The 26,252-nt window shown below is 39.4% G+C and overlaps 1 protein-coding gene across 8 annotated transcripts in view; it reads left to right on the forward strand.

Moving 5' to 3' along the window:
- The window catches only part of LOC130519559 (protein diaphanous homolog 3-like), an 83,785-nt gene that overhangs the window by 14,210 nt on the left and 43,323 nt on the right, over positions 1-26,252 (forward strand). For 6 of the 8 annotated variants that reach the window (XM_057023121.1, XM_057023104.1, XM_057023142.1 and 3 more), the window contains 14 exons: positions 383-493; positions 819-937; positions 1,097-1,213; positions 2,640-2,758; positions 2,838-2,902; positions 3,219-3,323; positions 4,197-4,499; positions 5,444-5,558; positions 14,832-14,864; positions 15,653-15,748; positions 17,062-17,156; positions 19,457-19,558; positions 21,496-21,735; positions 23,413-23,542. In XM_057023121.1, the coding sequence (XP_056879101.1) occupies positions 383-493; positions 819-937; positions 1,097-1,213; positions 2,640-2,758; positions 2,838-2,902; positions 3,219-3,323; positions 4,197-4,499; positions 5,444-5,558; positions 14,832-14,864; positions 15,653-15,748; positions 17,062-17,156; positions 19,457-19,558; positions 21,496-21,735; positions 23,413-23,542 (1,750 nt within the window). The remainder of the gene's footprint in view (positions 1-382; positions 494-818; positions 938-1,096; positions 1,214-2,639; positions 2,759-2,837; positions 2,903-3,218; positions 3,324-4,196; positions 4,500-5,443; positions 5,559-14,831; positions 14,865-15,652; positions 15,749-17,061; positions 17,157-19,456; positions 19,559-21,495; positions 21,736-23,412; positions 23,543-26,252) is intronic. The other 2 variants (XM_057023130.1, XM_057023143.1) reach the window with 1 other exon arrangement.

Genomic DNA, 26,252 nt, shown 5'->3' on the forward strand with positions numbered 1-26,252 from the left:
ATAGTCACAGGTTGCAGCTGTCTCCAAACAGTAGTCCAAACTCACTTGGGAGAGAAAAACAACTTTCAAAAGAGCGTGTTTGCCCTTAAATTGACTGTTAGCCAGTTTCGTGCATGTGGGTCTACGGTTGTTGCATTAATATTAAAGTCCCTCCCTCCACCATGTTGGTGACTGGAGAAAATAGACATGCATTAGTTATGGTCCTTTGCTTCTAAGGAACATAGCACATTTAGAATGCATGCCCGCATGGTTTACATCACAGAATAGGTCCTTTTCTTCTCTCTGGTTTACTCACGTATCATTTGTTTGTCCTATTTTTTTCTCTTTCTCATCCTCGCTGGCCTCCTCAACTTCATCTTGATCTATTTGTTTTCTTTTACAGGTGGCATGCATGCAGTTCATCAATGCATTAGTAACATCTCCCGATGAACTGGATTTAAGGCTGCATATCAGAAATGAATTCATGCGCTGCGGTCTGAAAGAGATGTTACCGGTAAGGAAAAGTGAACGCACCCACAGTAGAAAATGAACTCTAGCTCACCTGGTAATACGTATCTGGTGATACTGTTTAAGTTGTTCACTTCAGATAAATAATGTAGTTTCATGTTAGCAAATAAGTCTAAATTCGTGAAACCCACGAGCATTTTTTCATTGCTTTTCTGTCAATTATAAATACATTTAAAAGCTACAAATAAGCTTCTCAAAGACATTTTTATTCCGTTTACATGGTGATGTTGCAGAGGTCAAGCCTTAAAGCCTGATATGGCTTCATGTCTCTGTATGTCTTATGGATTTTCTTTTTAAACGCTCTCCTACAGCAATTGACGAACATTAGGAACGAAGCCCTGGACATTCAGCTGAAGGTGTTTGAGGAACACAAAGAAGAGGACATGATAGAATTTTCTCACCGACTGGAGGATATTAGGAGTGAGCTTGAATATCCTTTGCAGTGTTATTAAAAAAAACAAAACAAAAAAAAAACATATTAACACTTATTAAGTGTTTTTGTGCAATTGATATCCATTTTGTTATTAGCTCCAGCAGTTTTTGACAACTCATTGTTTGATAGTACATACGAGACCTTGACTCTCTGCACTGATGCCTGGGATGTGTTCAACATGCTGCAGAGCGTGGTGAAGGACAGTAGTGCCGAGCCTTACTTCCTCTCCATGCTGCAGCACCTTTTGCTCATACGCAACGACTACTTTGTCAGGTAAACATGGAAGTGCGCGCAAAGGCAATGCAACTACAATAAAGGTTGTTTTTTGTTTACTTTTTTTGTACAAGGAGCAGCATCCTTAGGGTGCTGTAGCAAAGAGCTGCAGGTTTCAGATTCCAGCGTAAGGCTTCGGTTCAGATTTTTGTTGAAAGCTGTTGTCAGGGTGCACATCAAAATGTAGCTTTCTTTTGTTTTTCTTTTTTAAGATGCCCAACTCTCCCCTTTCCTTTTCTCTTGATGTCGCCTTCTTGCCTCTTTTGACTTCACCATGTTTTCTTCAAAGGAAACATTGTGTTTATGGTCCAATTAGGTATCTTATAAGGACTCGCTGGGGGCAGTTAGAAAGATGCCCCATGTCACTCGTGCAGAGTGGATGAGCTGAATGCAAAGTAATTATCATGCCTGTTTACAAAGACATATATAAATTCATAAACATCTTCATTGTAATGTCAACCCTACTCTCATTTAATAGTTTAGTTGACCGTGGAGTGGTTTAAGTTTACTTAAGATCTGTCCAAAGGCCTGTGTTGGTTAATTAGAAATATATTTAAATTATGACCTGAGTTTGAAATTAAGTTATGGATTGATTTACCTGACGTTCTTTCTCACCTGTAATTAACACATAATACGTTTTGAATATTTATGGAACGGCAAGTCTCCCTTTCACTTTATTTATTCATGTCTAAGTAATCATAGTGTATTCAAATTTAATTAACTCTTAATCAGAAACATTTTGTACTGTTGTTTGTGTGCGAAATAAAGTTGAAGCTGGAATTATAAAATTATTTTAAGGTTAGTGTTGTCTGCCAATCAACATCATCTTAAAAGAAAGCCATAATAATGCAATGGATCAAATTAAATTAACAGGTTTTTACTTTTTTCATTTTTATGCAGCATTTTCAGATATATATATTTTTCAGAATAAATCAACTTTTCTCAGTTTCTCTTAAGGCAGTTCTTTACTCTTGATATAAATATCATACACCTTTAGCAACTGCCAGACATGGTATCATCTTTATTTGATCATATCACTTGTGACAGGCAAGTGTAGTGAGTCTTTTTTTCTTAGTATGCTTTATGTCAAGTCTATTCCCACATTACAAAGGAGGCCTAAAGTCACAGGGTAATGAGAAGAACACCAGAAACTTGGGTGATGGCGTGTGTTATTCCCTTTGATTCCTATTATTTTTGTCTTCGGTGTTTCCAGTGTACATCTCTTCCTCTTCATCATAGTTAGGACCTCTCTACTTTGTTTCTACAAGGTGGAAGGAAGAGTCACTCGTGTGTCTCTGTTTTGGGTAATGAGTTGTTGCAAATTGATGGGCGACATTGTGAGAGGATAATATTTGAATCACATATGTTTCTCTACGTGTTTAGCCCTCTCCTATATCCATTGTCTATCTTGAATTTCTTTTCTCAGACCTCAGTACTTTAAGATCATTGAGGAGTGTGTCTCTCAAATTGTGCTCCACCGGAGCGGCACAGATCCAGACTTTACTTACCGCAAGCGCCTAGATGTGGACTTCAGCCACCTTTTGGGCAAGTCATATCCATTTGGCAACACAAAATTATTAAATGTCTAAATGTCTGTGAAAGCTCTCTTTTTTTTAAATTTCAGAAGTGTGTGTGGACAAAGCACGGATTGATGAGTATGAACAAAGGACTTCTGAACTGGCACAGAAGGCAAGTTGACTCACCTTTTAACCCCAGTAATGCATTTTTACAGCTGGTCTTGATGTAACTAACCCAACAAGGTAAATTTCACTGCTTTGCAATCCCATTCTGTCATGTTGAGTTGAAGAATAAATAATCCGATCCAGTTAATTAAGCAAAATTCTTGCTATTCCTTCATTAAGGTAAAATGAACCCTGGTTGTTCAGACAGGATGCCTGCAGTCTGGTGCTTGAAATGGTTTAGGATATGTTTGTGTGTTTTTTTTTTTTTTTTTTAAATGAATGAAATAACATCCATGTGATTAATTTTGAGACGTCGTTTTTAGTATGATGAAGAATTCCTGAACAGACAGGAGGCACAAACCCAACTGGCCAAGTGTGAAGAGAAAATGGTTGAGCTTCAAGCAGAGCTGCAGACTTTCAAATCACAGGTACAAGCTCAGTGTGACATGAAGCACACTTGATTACTCAGCTGCTCTAAATATGCCATCAAAATATTCCTATTTCCTAGTAAGACATGTTGTTTTAATTCTGGAGAATTGGGACAGGGTCTGTTATTAACTGGTGCCTACACATTTGGGTTGATGTACTGTACAGAAGATGCTGCTCCACTGGCTGGCTGACATTAAGTCTAATGAGAACGCCGGCTGGTCCTCCGCTCTAGCCATTCTCTGATTTTTATCCCTAAAAGGAATGTGTTCTGAAAGCAATTTATTCTGACAACCCCCTTCAACCTCTCTACTCGACCATCTCTTAAACCCCCACTCCTCCCCACCAAAAAAAGAAGAAAAAAAACTCTCGAGAGTTGCTCCCACACCCATGCACAGCAAGATAACTACAGTCAAGGGGGAAGAGAACTCCTTTTCTCGTTTACTGATAATTTTTCAATTTAAGAGCGCAAACACAGAATGAATACTTAAGTAGTACCAACATTAAAACATTTAGACCACTGCGGTTACATACAGATGCACAGTTCTTGCCATTGTTTGCCTCTGACATTGTCTCACATATAGACGCAGAATCAGCAAGATCGCAGGAATGATCTTTACTTTGCTTTAATTTAAGAGTGGTGTGTAGATCAATAAGCTATTTGCTCTCTATGATCCACTTTACGAAGCTTTGTGGCTTGAATTTTTTTGGTGTTGTACTGTTACAGATTGTTCTTTTACCCAGTAAATCTACAATTTACACTAAAGTTGTACCAAATCCAGCTGGAAAAGATTCATTTCACAATGCTAATCTGTAGACATTCTATAATGTTACAGTGTGAATATCTTTTCAGAGCTACGCTTTTCTCTTTTCAGTTTGGAGCTGTACCAGTTAGTCTGCCTACTCCCCATGTTGGGCAGGCCTCGCAGGTTGGACCTCCCCCTCCACCATCTTCCTCAACTGGCATATCAGCCCCACCACCTCCACCCCCTCCTCCCCCTCCTTTACCTGGATGCCCTCCCCCACCCCCTCCACCTGGAGTGCCTCCTCTGTTCGGGGCCCCTCCTCCGCCTCCACTAAATTTCGGTTCCCCCAAACATTGCGCCTTGCCTCATGGCCTCAGGGCAAAGAAGGACTTCAAGCCTGAAATCTCGATGAAGCGCCTCAACTGGTCCAAGGTAAGACACATCAATTTTGGAATGGATTTCTAAAGGAAAGGCTTACAACGACAGACCTGGCCAATCCATAGTGAATTAACAATTGAGCAAGCGGAGGTTTTAGTCACAGTAAAGTGGATAGTAGGAAACTTTTATAAAACTTTTGGAGCATCTGAACTGTCGTTGTTCCTCATTGGCAACGGCTCAAAAGTGCAGATGTTTTCCTAAACACCGAACAACAACTGTCTACATCTGTGCTGCATCCGTAAAAAAGAGGAAGAAATACAAAAATACCAGATGATTGCATGCCATTTTCACTTCAGCCTTGGCCTCTACAGATGTTTTCTGAACAGCAATCCAAGTTTACACAAGAAGCGATGTTAGTTTGTGGTTCGATTAATAATTTAACCTCGTGCGAAAATCGGTACAGGTGTTCCGCAAATTAAACCATATGTGGAATTCCAGCTGAGCTTTTGTGGAGGACAACAGTAATGCTCACTTCCACAGCTGTGAGAGACCTCCACATATGTCTTTTTTAGGCCAAATCTGTTCAAAAACTATTTTTCTCTAATAACAATCCAAACTTTCAAGCATTGCTGAAAATGTCAAGCATTGTTGACAAAATGTTTACAGCTCAGATAGAGAAATGTTCCTATCAGAAACTATCTGAACAATCTAGAAATGGCAAAGCTATTCCCGGCCGCCTTCCGGGATAAAGCAAATTCAGCGAGGGGAAGTGAAAATTTGTTTTTGCGCATGTTAAAGTACACATTATTTACCCCTGGATCCAACTACAGCTTTGGGCAGAAAATTCCATCTGCTTTTTATTTTATTTTATTTTTTTTTTTTTAAGCGTGAATGTGCACATTAAATTGTGCATCACAGGTTTATTCTATTTTCAACACTGAGTTGAGGAAAGCACATGAGGTTGAGGTTGGTGCTGAAGTGTGAATGTATGGTTTCAGATCCGTCCCCAGGAAATGTCAGAGGGCTGTTTCTGGGTACGGGCTGATGAAGACCAGTATGCAAAACCAGACCTGCTAAACAGAGTTGCTCTCACCTTTTGCACACAACGGACAGGTGAGTCTCCCTATTATATTTATTCTTTATGTTGTATTTAAGAAGGACATGGTTCAGTGGAGGATGCTGCAGTGCACCATTGTTATGATTTAAATCTATACCACAAATAGCTTTCACGCCATTGGCGCAACCTCGTAGATTGTGAGGTTATTATCGCTCATTTAGTCAGGTGCTGTTTGGATCTAACTGACTGCCGTGAAAACTCGAAAATGACACAAAAGTAGAAATGAAAAGTTGTTGTGCTTCAGTAGAAATCATGCAAGAAAAGGTGCGATGATGTGCCAGTGAACATTCAGGTGTTCACTAACATCAGGTGTTAAAAAAGGAGCAATTAATATTCGGCCGGTTAGAATGATAAGATTTATAGAAGGAAAAGAAAACAAAACCCGGGATGTTTCTCATCCTCGGCGTGGTCGAATGATTTATTCACGTGTCCTGTGTTCCCTTCGTGTCTTGTCACCGACTTGGCTTGCTTACGCCACTTTGAATTATTCATCCAGTTGTTATCTACCTGTCACAAGTCCTTGCTGCTCTTTTTCAAGGCACACACGGATTGCCGACTGTCAGTTCGTTGAATAATGGAGGCATAACTAAATGACCAACAGGTAGATGCCAGTCAAGCATGTGTTTGCTCCACAGAAGAGAGAGCTGGAGGAAAGAAGGGTTTACTGGTTAATTAAGTTAGCTCGCTCATGTTTACAAATGGCGTAGATACTTTACATCAAATGCTCCATTTTTACAGGGCTTTAAATGTTTAAGCAACGGTACATCTGTGCAGCTCAGCCCTCCATCTGGTTTAGAAACTGCACAAAGTCATGTTATTTCCTTCCTCTCGCCATTGTTGGAGCTGCCTGATTGTTGTGTCGGGCTTTGAGAAGACAGGTGCCGCCGTTGCTGCGTTTCAGAGGACGGGTATGCATAGATGCATAGATATTATTAAAACAGCTGCACAGCATCATGTTCCATCTCACTTAAGAGCAGCAGCATCTGGATCGCATTAAACATTTAACGAATACAGCGTACAGCATTATTCACATTTCTTATTAAATATTCATCTATTTCCCTTGAAATTTCCTTTGTTCCCTTTATTGTTTGCTAATTGAGTCCCTGCCATCTTGCACAAAAGTGCTGCGTTTGGATGAAGACTTTGTTTGAAAACCCTTTGTTTAGTTTTGTTCGTAGATTTCCTCTTAATCAAATGTAAATAAATTACTTTAATTGGTTATTGTTAAAGCTTTATAATCCCATCCAGTGAAGCCACATTAGATGTCTGCTTCTAAACAGAGGAAGAAAAAAAACAGTTCAGTTCAACATGTAGTAAAACTGTTTTATTCTGTCATTCTTCAAAGAAGTATCTGACAATCGATTATCAATAAGTGGCAGCTAATCTTAACCTTGTTGGAGGTACTGAATCACACCAGTTTCATATGCGGATTCACTGAACCCTTCTTTGTTGAAAGATAAAATATGATTTTTTTTAATATATATATATATATATATTTTTTTTTTTTACAAATTCAAGACATAGGTATGTTTTACTGGGGCACAGAATGAACTGTGTGTAAACAACACTGTCTAAAGAATAAAACTAGCAAAACATTAGTGTCACACAAAAACAAGCGATCAGGTAAGCAACTTGGTGCGATGCTGTTAGGATCAGTTTGTTGATGGGTACAATGCCGAGAACAGGCGCTTCTTTGAATCTGTCTTTCTTTGCCTTGAACTCAGCAAACATTGTGTTCTTGTGTTCCCCATCTCCATGCAGCTTAAGAAACTCCTTTAGTGTTGTCGCTGCTAGACTAGAAATGCTGAACCTGGCATTGCAAATCATTCAGTTAGGGTGCTGACTCCCATCCGTTATACATGTGAATCCATACTGTACATATTCGTCCAACTACTGTCTTTTTTTGCTTAACATAGTATGATGGGATTAAAATATTAAGGAAGAAATCACACGATGTAAAATCAAAACAGTCCCAAGTTGTAGCCGTAGCATGATCACCTGCAGCTCATGATGGCGAGGCGGAGAGTGTCACCACGAGTCATTTGAGTCGGGTGTGCGTCTTGACCTCCGCTGAACCCCTGAGGCTGACTCCCCCTGGGGTTCCCTCGAACCACCGGTATAAAACAACATTGTGCACTATAGTGTCAAGTGTAAATGAAGGTTGCATTTAATCCATGAGCTCATTTTTATACTCATACCTTGCAGATTTCCTCCACATTTTCTTACTCATCCTTGTTTCTTCATTTTTCCTGTTCTGTTGATTTAAAAAAAAAAAAAAAAAAAAATCCTTTGTTACCACAATTGTAAAGTGTCGGCTACATCGATCACTTGGTTTATTTGTTTTTGAGTTTCATGTGTGTTTGTGCTCAATTTTTCACTCTGACTTTGGTTAATTTTGTTTACAGTAATTATGTTCCAGTAAAGCTCTTACAGCCAGTGTGCTAAATAGAAGTTTAATATGTCACTTTCTTTATAAATGTGCTCTAAACCAGAGTAGAAGTTCTCTAATACACGGAGATCTGCTTTGTACAACCTGGGTGCATCTTTGGGATTACAGCAGTAGTGCTTTTGGTTGCAGCAATCATCAGCCCCATACATCACATTGTTTTGATGTCATGCTTGCTATTTTTCATCTGCTGCCACTTCTCCTCTGTGAAATATGGCTCACGTTAAACATCACTAACCAGCTCCTCTCATTTCTCTTTGTTGTATCTTTGTTTCCATCTTGCAACTTGTGCATTGCTGCATCATCTGCCTTCATGCTTGCGCAGGTGCTGAAACCAAAGGTCAGTATTTTTATGATCAATGTTCACCTGCTTTTCTTTACAGTTGATTGCACTTTTAATTCATTTAGAATTGAGCTGAATAAGCACTCACTTGTTTATATTTTGTCTTTAATTTTAATTGACAAAGTAGAGTCCATCACAACTCCAAGAATTAATAAAGTAATGAATAGGCATCTTAAATTTCTGCCTGTTAACAGTTGATTGATGATATAGATCCCCCCCCCAACAAATGGCAGGAATGGATACGCAGCAAACTATGCAAATAAGTCAGACCAGTGTTGAACACTCAACACATGCATCATATTTTTTTGATTAAAGCAGTATATTAAGCTTAACTTGTTCTATATTTTCAATTTATAGAATTACAGAATCAATTACATTGACATTCTTCTGAAATATGTTGCATCTGATCTGATGTTGGCATTTTGTCAGTTGCTGCTGTTTGGGTTCATCCTTTCATTTATTGCTTATTCTGTTTATACTCTGATATGAAGTTAACAGCTATTGACATGTTGGCTTTAGTGTAGAAACCTTGCTTGTTGAAGCATTTTTACATCTGATCTGCTGCTCTGATTTGTGGCTGTTTGACTTTTGCCTCCCTCCTCCCCGTTTTTGGCACCAAACTCTGAAGTCATGGTTCATGTATTGCCATAGCAACCATATCTGTATGGAGTTATAATGTGACCTCCTGAGTTTTTTCTTTTTCGTATTATTTGCTTAGATTTTAATGCCTGTAGCATCGTGAAACGTCCACTTTGACAAACATGATGCACCGGTCTAACGTGCTCACTCTAACAGCAGGTTGCTTTTCTTAGTTTTTATATATATATATATATATATATATATATATATATATATATATATATATATATATATATAATATATATATATATATATATATATATTACTCATTTTATAGATTTTCTCCATCCAATACGCAAATTTTTCATTTAAAGATTAATAGCGTATAGTGAGTGGAGATTTCTAAAAACTCAGAACATTCAGTAGTTTCTCTCATTTCACAGTTATCCTCCAGAGAGACTCTTTTGGTGCATCAGTGTCAACAGATAGAGCTAAAACCATCTCTAACAAGGCTGTCCTCTCAGTGTTTGCGGAGGGAGAGGAATCACACTTTGTTTTACACTCTGCCTGCACAGCACTGTTCTGTTCATAAGTCTGCTTCCTTCAACAATCTATTTGTTGGACAAATGTTGAACACATATGAAAGTATTCCTAAAGCATGTAGCCTTATCTTAGTTTCTTGCATCATGAACATTATTACAGCATCTCTTCCATAACTCAGAGGAACAACATTTAAGCTGCACTTATGCACTTATTAATTGTTTCAGATGGATATAGATGTCCGATCTCAAGCTCCTTCCATCCACATGTCAAAGTGATTACCGGTAGATACTGAACCGCACTGACCCTCTCCCTCCAGCAAGGCTTTTCTGCCACAATTTTGTGTGTTGTTTTGCCCGATAGATGTAGCATGAGGTCTGTCGAATTAATTCTTGCATTTCAACAAATGCAAGAATTAACACTAAATCATATTGACGATTTTGAGGTGGAAACTATCTATTTATTCCCATCCTTGTTTATCTTAAGAGGGCATAGACAGGGATTCACAGAACTGGTAAAATGAGCAACAGCCTGAAGAGAGCTGCCCTTTAACTTGTGCTCCTTTCAGCTAATAAATAACATCCAATTAGGCGTAACTCTCAAATATCACAAAGATCAGGTTGCCATTTCTATCCAGGATGCAAGCATCTGGTAATGACTTAGCCCAACTCCAGCCACAACACGGACATATGAGAGACAGAAAGACAGATGGAATGTGGAAGAATTCATATGTAGAACTAGCTCTCAGGAGCTTGTCACTTAGGGCTGTTGAAGCAGACACAACTTCAAGCATGATGTGATAAATTAGCACTTATCATTTAAAACCTCAAACATCTTGATGTCATTTTCTGCTTTAAAGCAACCACCATTGATTAGCATCTTAAATGCAACATTGATGAATATTTTCCAGCTTTTTTCCAATCACTGAGCTGTAAGGATTTTGAATTACAGCGACAAAAAAGGCATCTGTGCACTATCATACTGGAATTATGGGGGCTGAGGAGAGGCATTAGGAACGAGCGTGGTAGGTCTTTTAAATATGAAACATCTGCGATAATGTGTGAGAGCCAGAATTAAATTATCACAACTTCTCAGAAGCATTTGAATTGAGAAATTCATCCAACGGTGTGCATCATCTAGTTGTCCTAAGGAAAGCTATGAGATAGAATTACCACAAGGTGACCAAAAAAACCCTCAAATAGAGACTCGTCTTGAAGCAGGAGGGTGTTTCATATCAGCAGTGAGGATTTATTTTCCACACCCACTGCTTCTATACCCTTCCAGTCATGTATTTGTCACCCCCATCCCCATGCTTTATGAAATTCTCATGACATTTTAAAAAGCAGTGATGGTTCCATAATGACTTGTCTGGTGTATGTGTATAACGGGCACTATTCAAATCCCAAATTTATTTATTTTATCTTGAAACGGTGAAATTCTGTAAGGCGACCATACAATGAACATGTGGTTATAAACATATTCAGTTTTATTTCTTTGCCCCAGGCCTTCAGACTGTCATTTCTGGGCTTTTCACTTCGATCACCTACCTATTACATGAACATGTCAAGTTGTTCTGAATGGAAAATGTTTTTTGCTACTTAGCAATGATAATGGCTCTACCTTTTCCTTTTTATGTATGCCTCAGGCCATTACTGTACTGTTTGAGTTTGTATTTTTATGTTAGCACAGAAATAATGCACAGGTGTCGTATAAAGTGATTTTGCAGTAACATCTTTGTCTGTATTCCCTTTAGTTTTCTGGAGAGTGGCAGACATGCTGTCGAGACAGAGAAAGGCAACGCTGAATAAGTTGAACTGTCATTTGTCTTCCAGAAATGTTTGTCCTGGCTTCACAATTGGATCTGAGTGCTAAAACAAAATCATTATAAAAAATGAATAAAGAATAGGCAGAAATAGAAATCGTGCGCATGTTGAGAAGCCATTTGTAGGACATCAAGAGGCCGTTAGGGGGCGCTCCTCCACAGAGAATAGGACAGTCATGCGACCAGAATTCCCGCGGGCCAATTGACGGGCCAGACTCATTAAGAGACTCAGTAATTTTTGGGTGTGATAGTTTCTGACATATGATTTTATTTTTAATGTGTGCACCCTGTCTCTCTCGTGTCAGTCCCTCTGTCAAAGGCAGTTGACTCATTTGTTTTTGGTGGTGAAGCTCACCTTGGTGGTTTAGGGGTAGAATCAATCCTAACATTGACCAATTACCAGAAGAAGAAACAAAACTCCTAATGATGTTAATTTGCTGCTATTAGAAGTAAAGTCTTGGACTAATTATGGCCCTGGGTCATCTAGTTTGGATCACAGCTAACGCTTGCCTCACTTTGATTAGCTGCCTCACAATGCAGCTTGACTTCTTATTCTGAGTTTCCCCCGCTCTCTTTCTCAACACACTCTTTTTCTGCTACTGTGGACCTGCGGCTGGACTTTGAGCACACAAACACACCAGGCAGGTAGTCACATTGTTGTGGATTCACTGATGAGGTGGGGCGTGAAAGGTGGAGGCAGGTGTTACATAGACGCCAGTGGACATTGAGGTTGTCTGTTGTGCTTTCTGTCAGTCTGACTGAAGTTCAGAACTTGGCTGGATCAAAACCTCACTGTAAGTCAGCAGACAAGCTCCTCGGCTGGTTTGACTGTTCATCTCTCCTCTGTTGACTGCAGTGTTGACAGATTTGTCAAGTGGATTTCTTTGCTTGCTTCTGTGCATCAGATGTCCCATGGTAGATTTTGCTTGAGGCAGGTATGTGTACGGGTTTGTAAATATGTTTGCACCTCAAGTTGAGGCGTACACTCATCATTATCTCTGCTACAGGAACTTCCCTAATAGCAGTGATTTAAATCCAATGTGAGTGACTGCCTTGACTAGATATTGGAAATTACACACTGGTTTAATTATCCTTTGGAGACGGTTGCCCTTCTGAACTTCCTCCTTCAGTGTATATATTTGTTATGTCAGAAGGATCTGGCCTTACCACTGCAGCATGCCATATATAATGAAAGTACATCAAGAGAAAAGACGGCTAAAGACGTACTTTCTCCTGAAGATTGCTGGACAAACATTAGATAAAGTAGCAGGACTAATTAGCATACATGTCACTTCTGACTAGCTGATAGTTTTGACAGTTCTATAGTTCACTTGGTGACTTCTTAAATATTTTCATTTTCATTTGAGATTATTAAGAGTGTGTGTGGGTGGGGGTGGAGGGGGGTGGGTGGAGGGGGTGTTGGGCTGTGCATCAATAAAAACGAGGGCAGTTCCAGTAAGGCGTTTTCTTTGATTGGAAATCCATCCTGATAAGATGAAGTGCTCCAGCAAGTGTGGAGGGCTGGGGGGACAAAAAAATAAGGGTGGAGGGAGTGTCTGTGTCTGCGTGTTTGAGTGATCTGAGGTATAGCTTGTCTCAGAGGCCTGCATGTCATGTACAGCATCAGTCATGCTCTTTCACATCAGTTTTATTTCATCCACCATTCCCTTTAGTGCTTTGATGGCACAATTCACTGATACTGTCTTATGGGAAGTGTGTGTGTGTGTGTGTGTGTGTGTCAGGCGCTACTACTATACGTTGTCATATTGCCTGTCAAATGCCTTTAAACTATCAGAGATTTGATCAAGTCCACTCAGTTGAATTATTACTTTAAGTGAGAGGAGATAACAAAAACCTGCTCTGATCCAGAATAGTTTTGCAACCTTTTCTTTCTTTTTATCTCAAGATTCATGTTGTGATTCACTGTCTGAATGACAGGAATTCACTCTCCGTCACACTTTACTTTATGAAATCTAAAGGAGGCACACTAGGGTTAATAGAAAATAAAGACATTTCCCTTGTTCTTTCACTCTTTTCTGAATTGTCTTCCTACCTTTTCCATAGGCCTCAACATCAGGTTGACATTTACCATCACCTCTATTAAAGTCCTCGACTTTATTTTATACATAGAGATGCCAGGCCTGAGTGTAGTCTGATATACTGAGGAAGACCGTTTTACAGAGACAATTTGGTGTTCTGTCTCTGATACACTGTTCTCTTCTCCATCCATCCATCCATCCATCCATCCATCCATCCATCCATCCATCCATCCATCCATCCATCCATCCATCCATCCATCCATCCATCCATCCATCCCTTTTCTTTACTGCTACAACCCATGGAGCGGTCCTGAGTATCCAATCACACTTGGAAATAATAACTATGATTTATTCAGTGTCTGTCTGTAAAGCATAACGCACAGCTGTCATTTAGGATCCTCCATGCGGTAAAATGTAAAAATGGCTATATTGGGCTTTTGAAATAAATCTATTTCACATGTTCAACACGCTGTACCTGACAATGTCTCCTTTCCCTGTGATGGCAGACTCACAAGTGTACTCTTATCTTGCCCGCTTCCTGGGTGATGGTAAAATCTGATAACTACAACGTTTGCCGCTCCCCTGATTGATTATCCAATGACCTCTGACCCCCTATGGGACATTTTAATTGGCTGATATATTATAAGCGGCGGTTCCCCGAAGGAGAGCGGTATTAAGGCCGGAGAGGACGAGGCCTTGATGCCAGAGGGGAGCTGTCTAATTAGCTGATTTAACTGATAACACCTGAGGCAGCTGCTTGAGGTGGAATATGGGTTTATGTGCACGGACAGTATCCACGACTGAACCGAATTTACCGTACAGCAGAGATGGAGGCACCTGTTGCACCTCTTTGTGATAATTCAAACTCAACAGCCAAGTCAACATCTTTATGTGCACATCAAAAGGAGCAGAATAAGGCTTCACATTTCTGTATTTGCCAGACAGAGAAGCAGAAAAAAGAATGCCATTTTCTGATGCTGCAATAGATCAATACGCCTAATGCACAAAAGCTGTAGGTTGGCCATGTTAAGCCTTTTATATTGCATCCAAAACCATATTTTATTAAACAAAGGTTTGCTTTCTTGTTGGAATTTGCGATCGTGGTATTTTCTGTGCCATGTAACGGGGCATTTCTCTTAAGACTGGCAGTTTCAGTCCTGGCACTTTTAGAGTTTTGGGTAGAGTGTTTAGGTCAGGCGCCCAGGCAAGTCGCAGCTCATCACAGGCTACCATACAGAGACAATCACATTGACATTAAGCTCAATTTAGAGTTGTCAATTTGCCTATCCTCCTATTCATGTTCCTGCACTGTGGAAGGAATCTGGAGTACTTGCTATTACTCATCTAACTCATTTAAGATCTAAACTAATGACCAGGTGCTGCCTTATAGACCTGTGTTTTTATACCTTTCCTTTACTCCCATTCATCTCGGTACTGTATGTGTTTTACGCTGTCCTTCCTTTTCTATCTTTTCTTTTCTCCACTCTCACACACTGAAAGACTGTGAGGAAAGTGCACCAGCAGAAGAGCCACGTAAGTCCAAGAATGGTTCAATGAGTGATCGCGCTTGTGATTTCTTGTTTACAGTCGATTGCATGTCTGGTCACATCTTTCTCTGGATCCCATCTTCTCAATGTTTTTTTCCCTAAATTTTGTAATCGTGTCCATTCGTATGAAGTCCAAGCTCATGAGGACAGAAATCTTTGTCTCGCTGTGTTCGCGGTAATTACAACATCCCACAATTACCAACTGTACTCCTGGGGTGCACATTTTGGTTCCCTTAATCTGGTCTCCTAAATAATTAAAACCAACCATGAACTCCCTTGTGAGTATGGCTCAAGAGGCTTTTGCACTTGTGTGTCTATATGCTGTGTACTGTATTGTGTGTGTTTTGTTGCTTGTAGCCCAGATTTCATCATTCTGCAACATTTAACAGCATCCTAACGAGCTGCCCCAGTGGATCCATGACCAGGTTTACTTTCACTTATAACCTGGTTATTGTACGTGCCGTGTAGAGGTGAACAGCTGTACTGCTCCCACTCCCCTTCAAACCCCCAATCCTGTTTTGTAGCAGCATTAAATTCAACACATCGTCCCACCAAAACAATTATATAAAGTGTCCAACTGTCCAGTGTGAAAAAGAGGGACTTGGCACAGACAACACATTCGCAATAAAAAAAGCAACTGGGTTATCTGCATTAACGGACCGTTAAATCATAATAATGCCCTACCTGAATCGTGCTATCTCTGTTTAATGTATATCACAGCAGCGCGTCTTCTTTTGGCTGGTACAAATTACCGATTGTGTCTGTGTCCTTCAGTCAAAAAAGAAGAGGAGGATCTGGAGGACAAGAAATCCATTAAGAAGAGAATTAAAGCGCTCAAGGTGCTCGATCCCAAGATTGCACAGAATCTCTGTAAGTATTTATGTCCTTCAGCCCACTTCCTCTTCCATGGATTAGGTTTATAATATACATCTGTGTGTCTTGCGTTTATCTGTCCTTCGTGACTTTAGTGCCTCACAGTCTACATCTTTTCTTGTATAAACTGGAAGTCTAAGCTGTAACCAGGATGTGTTGTTGTAGTTATTCTATTGTAAGATTTAAATAAAAAGAGACTACATGGGAACTCTTCAGACATCAGAAAATGATTATGATTACCCTTCAGGTCATCTGCAGTAGAATAAGCCCTCATAATCCTTCCCTCGTGGTTTCCTATGTTATATATTTTGTTCAAGAAGAAAGTCAAAATACTACTCAAATAATCAGATAGGTTTCATCATGAAAGGTTTAACTGACAGCTTCTGTGAATACTCATTTGATATCTTTGAAAGTAAAATGAAGGCCATGATTGACAACTTGGCCCCCCTATTTTTTCATCACTGCTCAGGGTTTTGCTTTAAATCTTTGCTGGGCCTCCTCTAGATACAAAGGGGTACTGCAGTATTGTAGATTTTTGTATTTCAATATGATTTGTGGTCATTAACACCATCTCGATTCAACTAGGCAGATAGAAATGATAATTAGAAATTAGAATTCGATAATTAATGCCATACCTGTAAATATTCCATGTTTAGGTTATCTTGCACATTTTCTAATTTTCCAAATTGGCATTGTAACTATATTGGGGTTGCAGAAAAAGACATACCCATTTTTTTATTACAAAAGTGTAAATGTTTGTGTTATACTTATGAAACATCCAGAAAAGTTCCTTACCCAGCAGGCAAAACTCTTTGGCAGATGTTTTCATGAAGCTTACAGGTTACATAAAGCATCTGAGCAAAGATGTGAAATATGACACCGCCAAAATCTCCAAACTTCGGCACGGCGAGATACTCCATGGGTTTTTTCTCATTCCAGCACACTGATTTACAAGGCTCATTCAGATGGTACCAAGGGGGAGAGAATAGTTGCAAAACATGTAATTCTATATATGCCTGGAGGGAGAGAAAGATTTAAAGAAGCGCATATTGAACTATGCATGTTTACTGATCATTTTATATTGAGTATCATTGTGTTCCTCATTGTATCTGATTATTTTAGGAATTTTTACATGTTGACTATTGACTGATGTAATCATTATCCCCTAAGCAGGCTCTGTCATTGTCTATGAATAATTAGTCATCAGAGGCATGTTTTGGTTTATTTTTTTAACAATATCATTTGCTGTTATTTTTTAATCAGCAAATCTGCTTTAGGGAATCAAAATCCTTTTATATGTTTCTCTGCAGCCATTTTCCTGGGATCTTTCCGGATGCCTTACTATGAAATTCGTCGGATGATTGTGGAGGTGGATGAGGACCAACTCACCGAACCTATGATCCAGGTACAGCAAGATTTGCATAAAGCTGTAAAAAATGAGAGCTAGTTCACAACTGCCTGACATTATTGCATCAGCTCTCTTACATTGACCACAGGATTGTGTCTGAGATGGGAAAAAAAAAAAAAAAACAGGGCTGAGGGGGACATACTTGTGATCATGAGCAGGCAGTTTGTTTTTTACACTGTTATAGTCCCACTCAGAGCATTATTACTCTTAAGTGCATTTATTTAATTGGCTGTAATTTCAACATTTCAGTGCATCAATAACTTGTAATTCCATTTTGAAGATAATGAACGACCACTGAAAGATTCTTTTATATTACATCGACAAAAAAAAACATGTTATAGAAACAGGTTTATTAATCCTGGCCCTGAGCATCATTAAGAAAATTTCAATTTAATTTCAATTGCTTTGGAACAGTGATGTTGCCGGCTAAATGTTATTTTTAATTAGCTCAAATATTAAAATGTGGCTTAATGAATTAGCTTGAAGAATTGGATTGTTTTAGAAGGGAAAGGCCCTTTTTGAGTCTATGGACAATGCTTAACAGTTTATGTATTTATACACATTACAGAGATAACTTGCAGTTAATGTACACTCATGAGAAGTATAGCAATACACAATATGAGAGCATGTTTGTATGCTCTATTCATCGCAAGCAACATTTGGTAGGATTTATCCATTGTCAGGAACCAAATGTAAAGTTACAAGCACAAGTTTTTGGGAAAACTTTTCAAAAATGTGACAAAAATTCAGGCACATCTTGTGTGGAATGTCAAGTCAGTGAGTTTTCCCCTGTAGAGAGGTCTGTATTATCTTCCTGCTAACGCGGTGTTTGACGTTTCTCAAGAGAATGCATCAAAGACAAATTTAAAATTACGAACTATATACTGTCTATTTCCAATGATGTCAGATGTTCATTCACAAATATCTCTGAGGCATGTACACAGAATAGTTTTGCATAACTGTCTACATTGGAAAAACATAGACTTAGTTTCCGCTTTTTCTTGACAGGCAATGTCTGAAAGCATTCATGTTCGATTATATATATATATATATATATGTGTGTGTGTGTCTATGTATATAAAGCTCCAGCAGTGACAGCAGCACAGCAGGAGACATGTCAGTGTGTCAACTTTTAAAGTTTAAAGTATACAGCATTGCTTCTAAAAGCTTATTCTAGCCATGAACGTGGGTGGGTAGTGGGGGATGCTCTCTGCCTGAAGATTGATTGTACAGTGGATGAAGACATTAAACCATGTGGCTGTGATAGATAGTCACTAAATTTTGGGTTAAGAACACACAAGTCAATTTGTGTAGAAAATCCAACAGAGTGAATGGAAATAAAACGTCCTGAATTCCGACGCTTGATCCCCTCAGCAGGGAGGCCCAGACATTCTGCTCCCCAGCCAGCATTCCCAGGCCAGCAAATAGATGTAAGCTCCCCAGTTTTTCCTTGGTCTGCCTTGGGGGTCTTCTTTTGGATGAACAAAACACCTCCCCAGAGCATCTGTCAGTCATCCCTACCAGATGCCCCAACTGGCTCCACTCAATGTTGAGGAGTAGCAGCGAGCCTCACCCTCTGACTTGGCTTTGTCTGCACCACAGCGGAGCTGTTCAGCATCTGCAGTTCTGTGGATCTGACTGTCAATCTCTTCCCTCTGGAACCAATAAACCACCATGTGGGACAATCCACCCTCTTCCTGGCTGTGGAACATAGTCTCAGAGTCAGAGGAGGTCCAAAGGTCATCTGTGAAAGGCAGAATTGGAATCCTTAGGTCAACAAAGCTGACCCCCCTCATCCTCTAGGCTTCTACTAGAAATTCTCAATAATGAAGAGACTCAGTAACAAAGGGCAGCCCTGGCAGAGCCAAACCTTCCAACCCCCCCAGCCATACAGTCCATGCTCACACACCTACAATACAGGGACTGGATGGCATGCAGATGGGGTTCTCTACCCAATATTCCCTGAGTGCCTCTCACAGGGTGCCTATAGGAACACAGTGGTAATCCTCTTCCACCTCTGTTAAAGACATGTAGAGTGGTTGGGGAAGCCCCCCGGGGTCCCAAAATGCTGGTCCACTGTTTCCCATCCTACTGTGTGACCCCATTCCCAACTTTCACAGTAGCACTCAAGATATAAGAGGGAAGACTATAAAGCATTTCCAATTTCAGCATGTTTTTAGAAACTCCTCACCTAAGTTAGATAGAAGCTGTCGAATGATTATCTTTATCTTCCTTGCGACTGGTTCTATCTGTGTTTTCTCTGTTTTTCACTCCTTCTCCTGTCATTGTCTTTGAAGAACCTTGTGAAGCACTTGCCAGAGCAGGATCAGCTCAACGCTTTGGCCAAGTATGAAAATGAGTACGCAAATTTGTCAGAGCCTGAGCAGTTTGGAGTTGTGGTGCGTATAAACACACACACACACACACACACACATGTAGAGTTAAGAGTATTATTAAACACAGTACAGTAAAGTTCTTGTCTTGTTTTTGTATTATATTTACTATCCCATCACTTTTTCTTTTCTTCCAAATCTTACATACACACACACACACACACACACACACACACACACACACACAAACTCGCATATGGATATCCTAATCCTCAGCTTTTTAAAATGTTATCTTTCTAAGCCTCAAGAGGAATGAAAATACACCTGTGGATGACACTAATTTATGCGCTGCCACCTAATTATGTCTGCATAATTTTCTTAAAGACTTTTCAAATGAGGTTTATCCAGACTTACGCCTGTGGGGTGCAGCACATTTGATGTACTTTGTGCAGTACATGGTAGGACAAAACAGACATGTCTACCCCATGGACTAGTTTCTCTTCCTCTTTTTAAAGCGGTGATAATCACGTACGTCTTGCATTTTCATTTTATTTCATTAAAAGTAGCTTCTTGTGATTCTAGTTGCAGTAGGGCATTCTCGTTGAATATGCCTTTTTTAAAATAAACCCAAAAAAACAAGATTTAATTTATAAAAGAAGAAAACATCTAAGGGAATGGGGGCTGTATGTAATTCCAAGGAGGACCTTTCAGACGCCTTTGTGGTTCAAAGGGATTTTTTAATTTTCTTTGTGATCATCTTTCTTTTCTTTTCCTGGGTTCTACTATTCACTTTGAACATTTATAGATGGCGGTGCACCACCTCGCCATTTCTAATCAATAAATGTTATTATACTTAAAGGGGGAGAAACAAGACAAGGGAGCCTTGAACACAAAACTAAAGGGCTCTTTGTGTGGGTTCACAAATAAGTTAAATATTTTTGTGTGACAAAACTTTTATAAAAATGACCCGCTCATGCTTCCAATAGACCTCTTTATATTTGCATACTGTTACACTACTTCCCTCATAGGAGAGCGGCTGTTACTGCATGGGTTTTGCGGCTGATTTACAGCCATCATGTCTGTTTACCAGCATGTGCATCCTGCTGGCTCAACTCTAGACACAGTTCCTATGATTGGCACTTCTTTGAAATTGAGTCTTTCATTTAAAATTTAAAATTGTGGTTGACGCTCCATAGGGATATTAATCACAAGTTGTCAAAATATTTACTTGGCTCGGTTTGTTTTGATGCGGGGTGGTGTGGAATTTTTAATTTTACCACACATTTTCTGCCTTAATTTCATGTTGTGACTACCTTGATTCATGTAGACTTTCCTTATGACATCATTTATCTGATCTCTGAGCTACATTTTGACATTTGTGTGGATATTTATGTACCTGAGTGTTTCTTAATTCCGGTAATCCCTTCCTCCTGGCTGGTTTCCCTTTTGCATATGCAGACACTGCCTCTGAAACAGTAATTTGATAACATTACAGAAGCTGTAATTAAGCCTTTGATGGACGATATCAAACCGCACAGCCAGCTGCTGTGTCAAATAGACAATTGGAACCTGTGCCCCTTCATCCAACCCCGCACACATACACAATCAGTGTTGTGGGCAAGCCTCAGGCCCAATGCAATATTTTCCAATTTTCTCTAATTGTATGAAATGGGTAATCCAAGGCAGCCTATTGTATATTCCACCTCTCTGTTGTCTGCCCTGTATGGACAGTAACTCCACAATTAACTTACCAGACCCCAGCCCCAAATCAGATCAATGCCAGCATCTATTACTCCTGCCTCCTAACAGTTTTCAGCATCTCGTTTGCATACATTTGTTTTAATTTACATTGAATCGATGTGAGATGGTGGCATGAGTGCTGCTGTACCTTTTTAAAAGATTGATTATCCCCTCATTCTTTTTCCATTCACTTTCTTTTTTAACTCTCCCTTTTCACACGTATTTGTGTTTCTTCATGTTTTTCTTTTGTTTTCCACTTGCAGATGAGCAGTGTAAAGCGGCTGCGTCCTCGCCTCAGCCACATCCTCTTCCGGGTACAGTTTGAGGAGCAGGTGAACAACCTCCGTCCAGATATCATGTCTGTTAATGCCGCCTGTGATGAAGTCAGGAAGAGCCGTGCCTTTGGCCAGCTGCTGGAGCTCGTCCTGCTCCTGGGGAATTACATGAATGCAGGTTCGAGAAACGCCCAGTCATATGGCTTTGACCTGAGTTCTCTCTGTAAGGTGAGTTTATAACTTCAACCCTGCCATCAACGACCCTTTTACCATTTAATGTTTAAGACAGGTACTAAATAGGGGCATACCTATTTTAGAATCTGATTTCTGTCAGTGCATGCTTTGGTTTGAAATACAGCAGAAATTTTGCTTCATGGTAATCTTTTGGGGCTGTTTTCAAATTGAGTGAGATAGCTTATATTTATTGATCCCAATCCATTTCATCATCAGCAAGCATCAATCCAAGCTGCTGTGCCCTGGGACCATTTCTTTTTTTACTATTATTATAATGGGCATATGGCCTGCAGAGGTACACGTAAGCTAAGAATACAAACATAGTAAATGATTCAAACTCAAGATTTCATGATGACAACATAGTGAAATCTTAGTGGTGTCTCCTCCTGTGGTTACGTTACAACTATTGACAGACTCCACAGTTTCCACAGTAACAACCGTGAAAGTCATTTATCACTGCCACCTCTCTGCCCTGTTGGAGTTATGTTCATTTAAACACCAGTGCCTATGCATAAACAGCCATGACTTAACACGCACATGATGGATTAGTTAATTACCATGACAGCGTTATAATTAACCAATAGGAGTCAGTAACAGGCTTGTGTTCGGCACATTTATAACTGTTCCATCCACTGTGCGTTATGCGCCGTGCTGATCTGGAACTAAGGTGCAAGTTGACGTCAGACGCTTTTTGTACAAAGGAAGACATCACCTCAGTGCCGCTCAGAGTTTGACAACTTAATTCCACGGCACAGTCCACAGCACAAGAAAATTGCACCAAGCCCAACTGGCAAAAACGGAATGTTTACATTGTCAGCTGTGATTACTGTCATCTTTATTCAGAGAAGTACCTGTTGTTGTTGTTGTTGTTGTTGTTATTAGAAACTAGATGTTGCAATAAAAACAGGAAACAAAGACAGAAAGGGAGATCGGAATGTTTGATTGGAGAATATAATACAAATCTGATTAATCTCAGTGGGGGGCAGCTCAATGCTGCCTACCAAAGAATCGCGTAGAGATATTCAGAAATTCACTCGGCAGGAGGGATGATTGCCGGGGACTCTGAGACATCTCAGAATTAAAGAGTAAGAGAATGATGCCAGTGATAGATATAGTAGAGAAATTGGAAAAGTATTGCATTTGTTGAATGGAGATAAAACAACATCAAGCACCATTGCTGCATAATGAATTTGAGCACAATCAAAATGCCTACAGATGTGGTCACATAGTCGATCTGTCATCTTTTTCCTTTTCAAAAAATGGCAAAGAATATTCACCACTATACACAGCGTTGACATATTCCTCAGTGTCATATTTAATTTATAAAAAACAAAATACATTGCCGTGTGGTATAATATTAAAAAAACAAAACATGATTTTTGACAAATAGACAATTCAGACTTGGTTTGATTTGGTTTGGATGATCCAATCTATCTATTAATACCTCTCTTCTTAAAACCTTGTCTTCTCTGTTTTATACATCCTTTGGACTTGCAGTGCAGCAGATGTCAAGTGATTTAGTTTTCCCACCAGCACGGATGGCTTACATGTCGTCCACGACAAGTAGTAATAATAACAATCCTAAATTGTTCACTCTTCTATAAATGTATGTATGAATTTTGAGCACATTGTGGAGCATTGTCAATTAACTATTTTTGTGTTTTACTCCAGCTAAAGGACACAAAATCTGCAGATCAGAAGACCACATTACTTCACTTTCTGGCACACATTTGCGAGGAGGAATTTCCAAATGTGATGAAATTTATTGATGATCTGGCACATGTGGACCGAGCCAGCAGAGGTAAGATTTAAAAAAAGACACAACAAAATGTCGCTGTTGTCTTTACAGTTTCTGATCAAGGCTTTGCTTATAATTGAGAAACCAGGTAGAAGAATTAGGTGGACTATTCATGAGAAAAACAAAAAAGAGAGCAACTGGTTTTGCTGTTGTTTGTTCCCATCTTTGTGAAGAGCTTTGTTTGAAGCTTAAAAACATCAACAGCCCAAAACTTGGCCTATGCATTGATTCAAGAGTCTTGATTTTTCTGTATTTCCTGCTCAAAATCCTGTTTTTGCATCATAGAAAAATCAAGTTGAGTTTGCCAGTAAACAGGTGTTACACTCACTATCCTGTATCCTCCAACTGTGGAACAGAGGTTTGTAGTTTCCTACATCTGAACACTCTTTAATGGGAGATTCAGTTACTTAGACAGAGCCATGGTGGTTTATATATGGTGGTGGGGGGAACTTGACAATTTATTCATGTAGTCTGGTTTGGAGAGCTTTTTACCTAACAAGGAGTGATGGAGTCTTTCATTTCCATTTCTTTGTTTTACCTTGCCTTCTTTTGTCATTCTGAGGTTGGATGTGGGCAGCTTGATTACACCAAGTGGAGAATTGATTGTTAGCTTAGCTCTTGCTCTGCGTTATACTGCTCTTGAAAGTTCTTCAGATAATATTCTCATTAGCTACAGTAAACTTAAGGGTTTGCTCAAATTGCAACCTCTTGATTTATACTAAAAATTTATACCAATTTCATTGGCCTGAGGAAAAACACTACTTCTCTGTAGATGTGATGTAACATAATTCTGGTCCAAAATTAGATTTCATCTGCATATATGTACTTAATTTTGGTTTTGATAATACACAAAAAATATTTTCCTTCATATTTCAGTATATCTATCTTTAATGGAGTTAACATTGCAGTACTTTAAATTATTCCTGTAAAATTTACACCATGTCCAATGCCTCAATAAATGAATAAAACTCTTTTTACTAGGGAGAACTATGTAATCTGCTCCATATAAATGCTTTTTCATTCATTCTATTCTCTACCATGAGTCCACAACTGAATCATTCTGCATTTCTGTCATACACATCCTGGAACCCAGCCCATGTCTCCGTGTATTACTGGAATTGGCACAAAATTACCCCAAAACATCTTATTGCTCTATTGTGTAGTATCTATGACTTTGGACTCTAAATCCCCACAAGCTCCACAACATGATTCAGTACAAGAGAGATGCATGCGTCATACAGTTGAGTATATGTATATTAATGCAGATCATTTATATTTTGTAGGTGAAAATATAACATCTGGCAGCTAGCAGAAGCTGCATCCTTATGTTTTTGTGATATATCTGAGTCTGAAAGTTTATACAAAATAGTACTCATCCTATAAGCTTCTAAGAAGCTGTACTGGAGCCTACAACTCTGCTTCATGTGCTCCTGTTGCCCTGCTAAAGCTACTGCCATATTCCATTCATGGAATTAACATACGGTCTAAATCTGTCCTACTCTTGTGTAAAGCCAGTGAATGTCACATTGTGGAATACAGGTAAGCAGGCACAGGCTGACCATTCCCAAAAACAACTGTGGATTGCTTTATCCATAATACATCAGTCATGCACAGACACACGTGAGCGGCAGTCAGCGTCAGGAACAGTATATATGCATGTATTCAGTTTTATGGAACAGCATGTTCTTTATGTTGAACCAGAGTTCTATTCTTAGAAAGAGAGAGAAGGGATTGGTAAGGAAGCTGGCATTGGAAATGTACAGTGCTTAAACTGGCCTATACGTGCCCTTTCACATGTAAAGATACGAACATCCTGAAAACGTCATCCATGAAAGGATTCCTTTTGTCATTGACAGTCAATTTAGTGGCCTTAATATGCTGTATTTCTTTTAATGGCACAATTACTTCAACGTGAAAACACTTTATTACAGGTACTTCAACACACACTCACTCACTCTTCTTGTCCCCTGTTGCCAATCCTGTTATAAAACCCAAACTAATGAATAGTTCAAGTTTCCTTGACACTTCCTCTGATGCTTTCACCTATTTCATCGTTCCAGAGCTGTGAATGTTATTTCTCCAGTCATTGACAAGCACCCCAGTGTGATGCTGCTCTGTCATGTTGGGCCTATCTGTGAATCTATTTATAACTATCTATTTGCATCTTTCTGTCAGTATCCATCTGTCTTGCCCATCACAAATTTTTTCTTTTTTATCAGTCTAAACACTGTCCCTGCCATATCTCTCTTTGTTTTTTTTTATCTAAAACAGACATAAGCTGTACATACTGTAGCATTTTCTGTAAGTGATAATCCAGTCTGACATTCATGGAGATTATGACTGTGCAGAATTAGGCTGTTTCAGGTTGTCTTATCTGGTATGAACAACATCACTTACTGTGTTAAATAGATAGATTTGCAAAAACAATTTATCTGTGCCTTACTTGAGTGGATATAAAAAGCCTGTGCATATAACAGGTTGTAAGAATTATGTGTAAGAAACACAGTTTAATTCCAAAAAGGTTAAGACTGAAAATGTACAGTCTTATCTCCAAAGTTTAAAGTAAATTTTAAGCTTTCCACCCACCTGCTGCCGACTCCAGATGGGGGGCAGAGTCAGATGCGCGTGTGGGTGTGAAGTCCTCCAGATGGTCTTATTGTGCCCCCAGCTCTGTCTCTCCGTAACTGAGTAGCAGATGTGCACCTCTGCTCTT

This window comes from Takifugu flavidus, chromosome 2, assembly GCF_003711565.1.
Source record: "Takifugu flavidus isolate HTHZ2018 chromosome 2, ASM371156v2, whole genome shotgun sequence".
Classification (NCBI taxonomy): domain Eukaryota; kingdom Metazoa; phylum Chordata; class Actinopteri; order Tetraodontiformes; family Tetraodontidae; genus Takifugu; species Takifugu flavidus.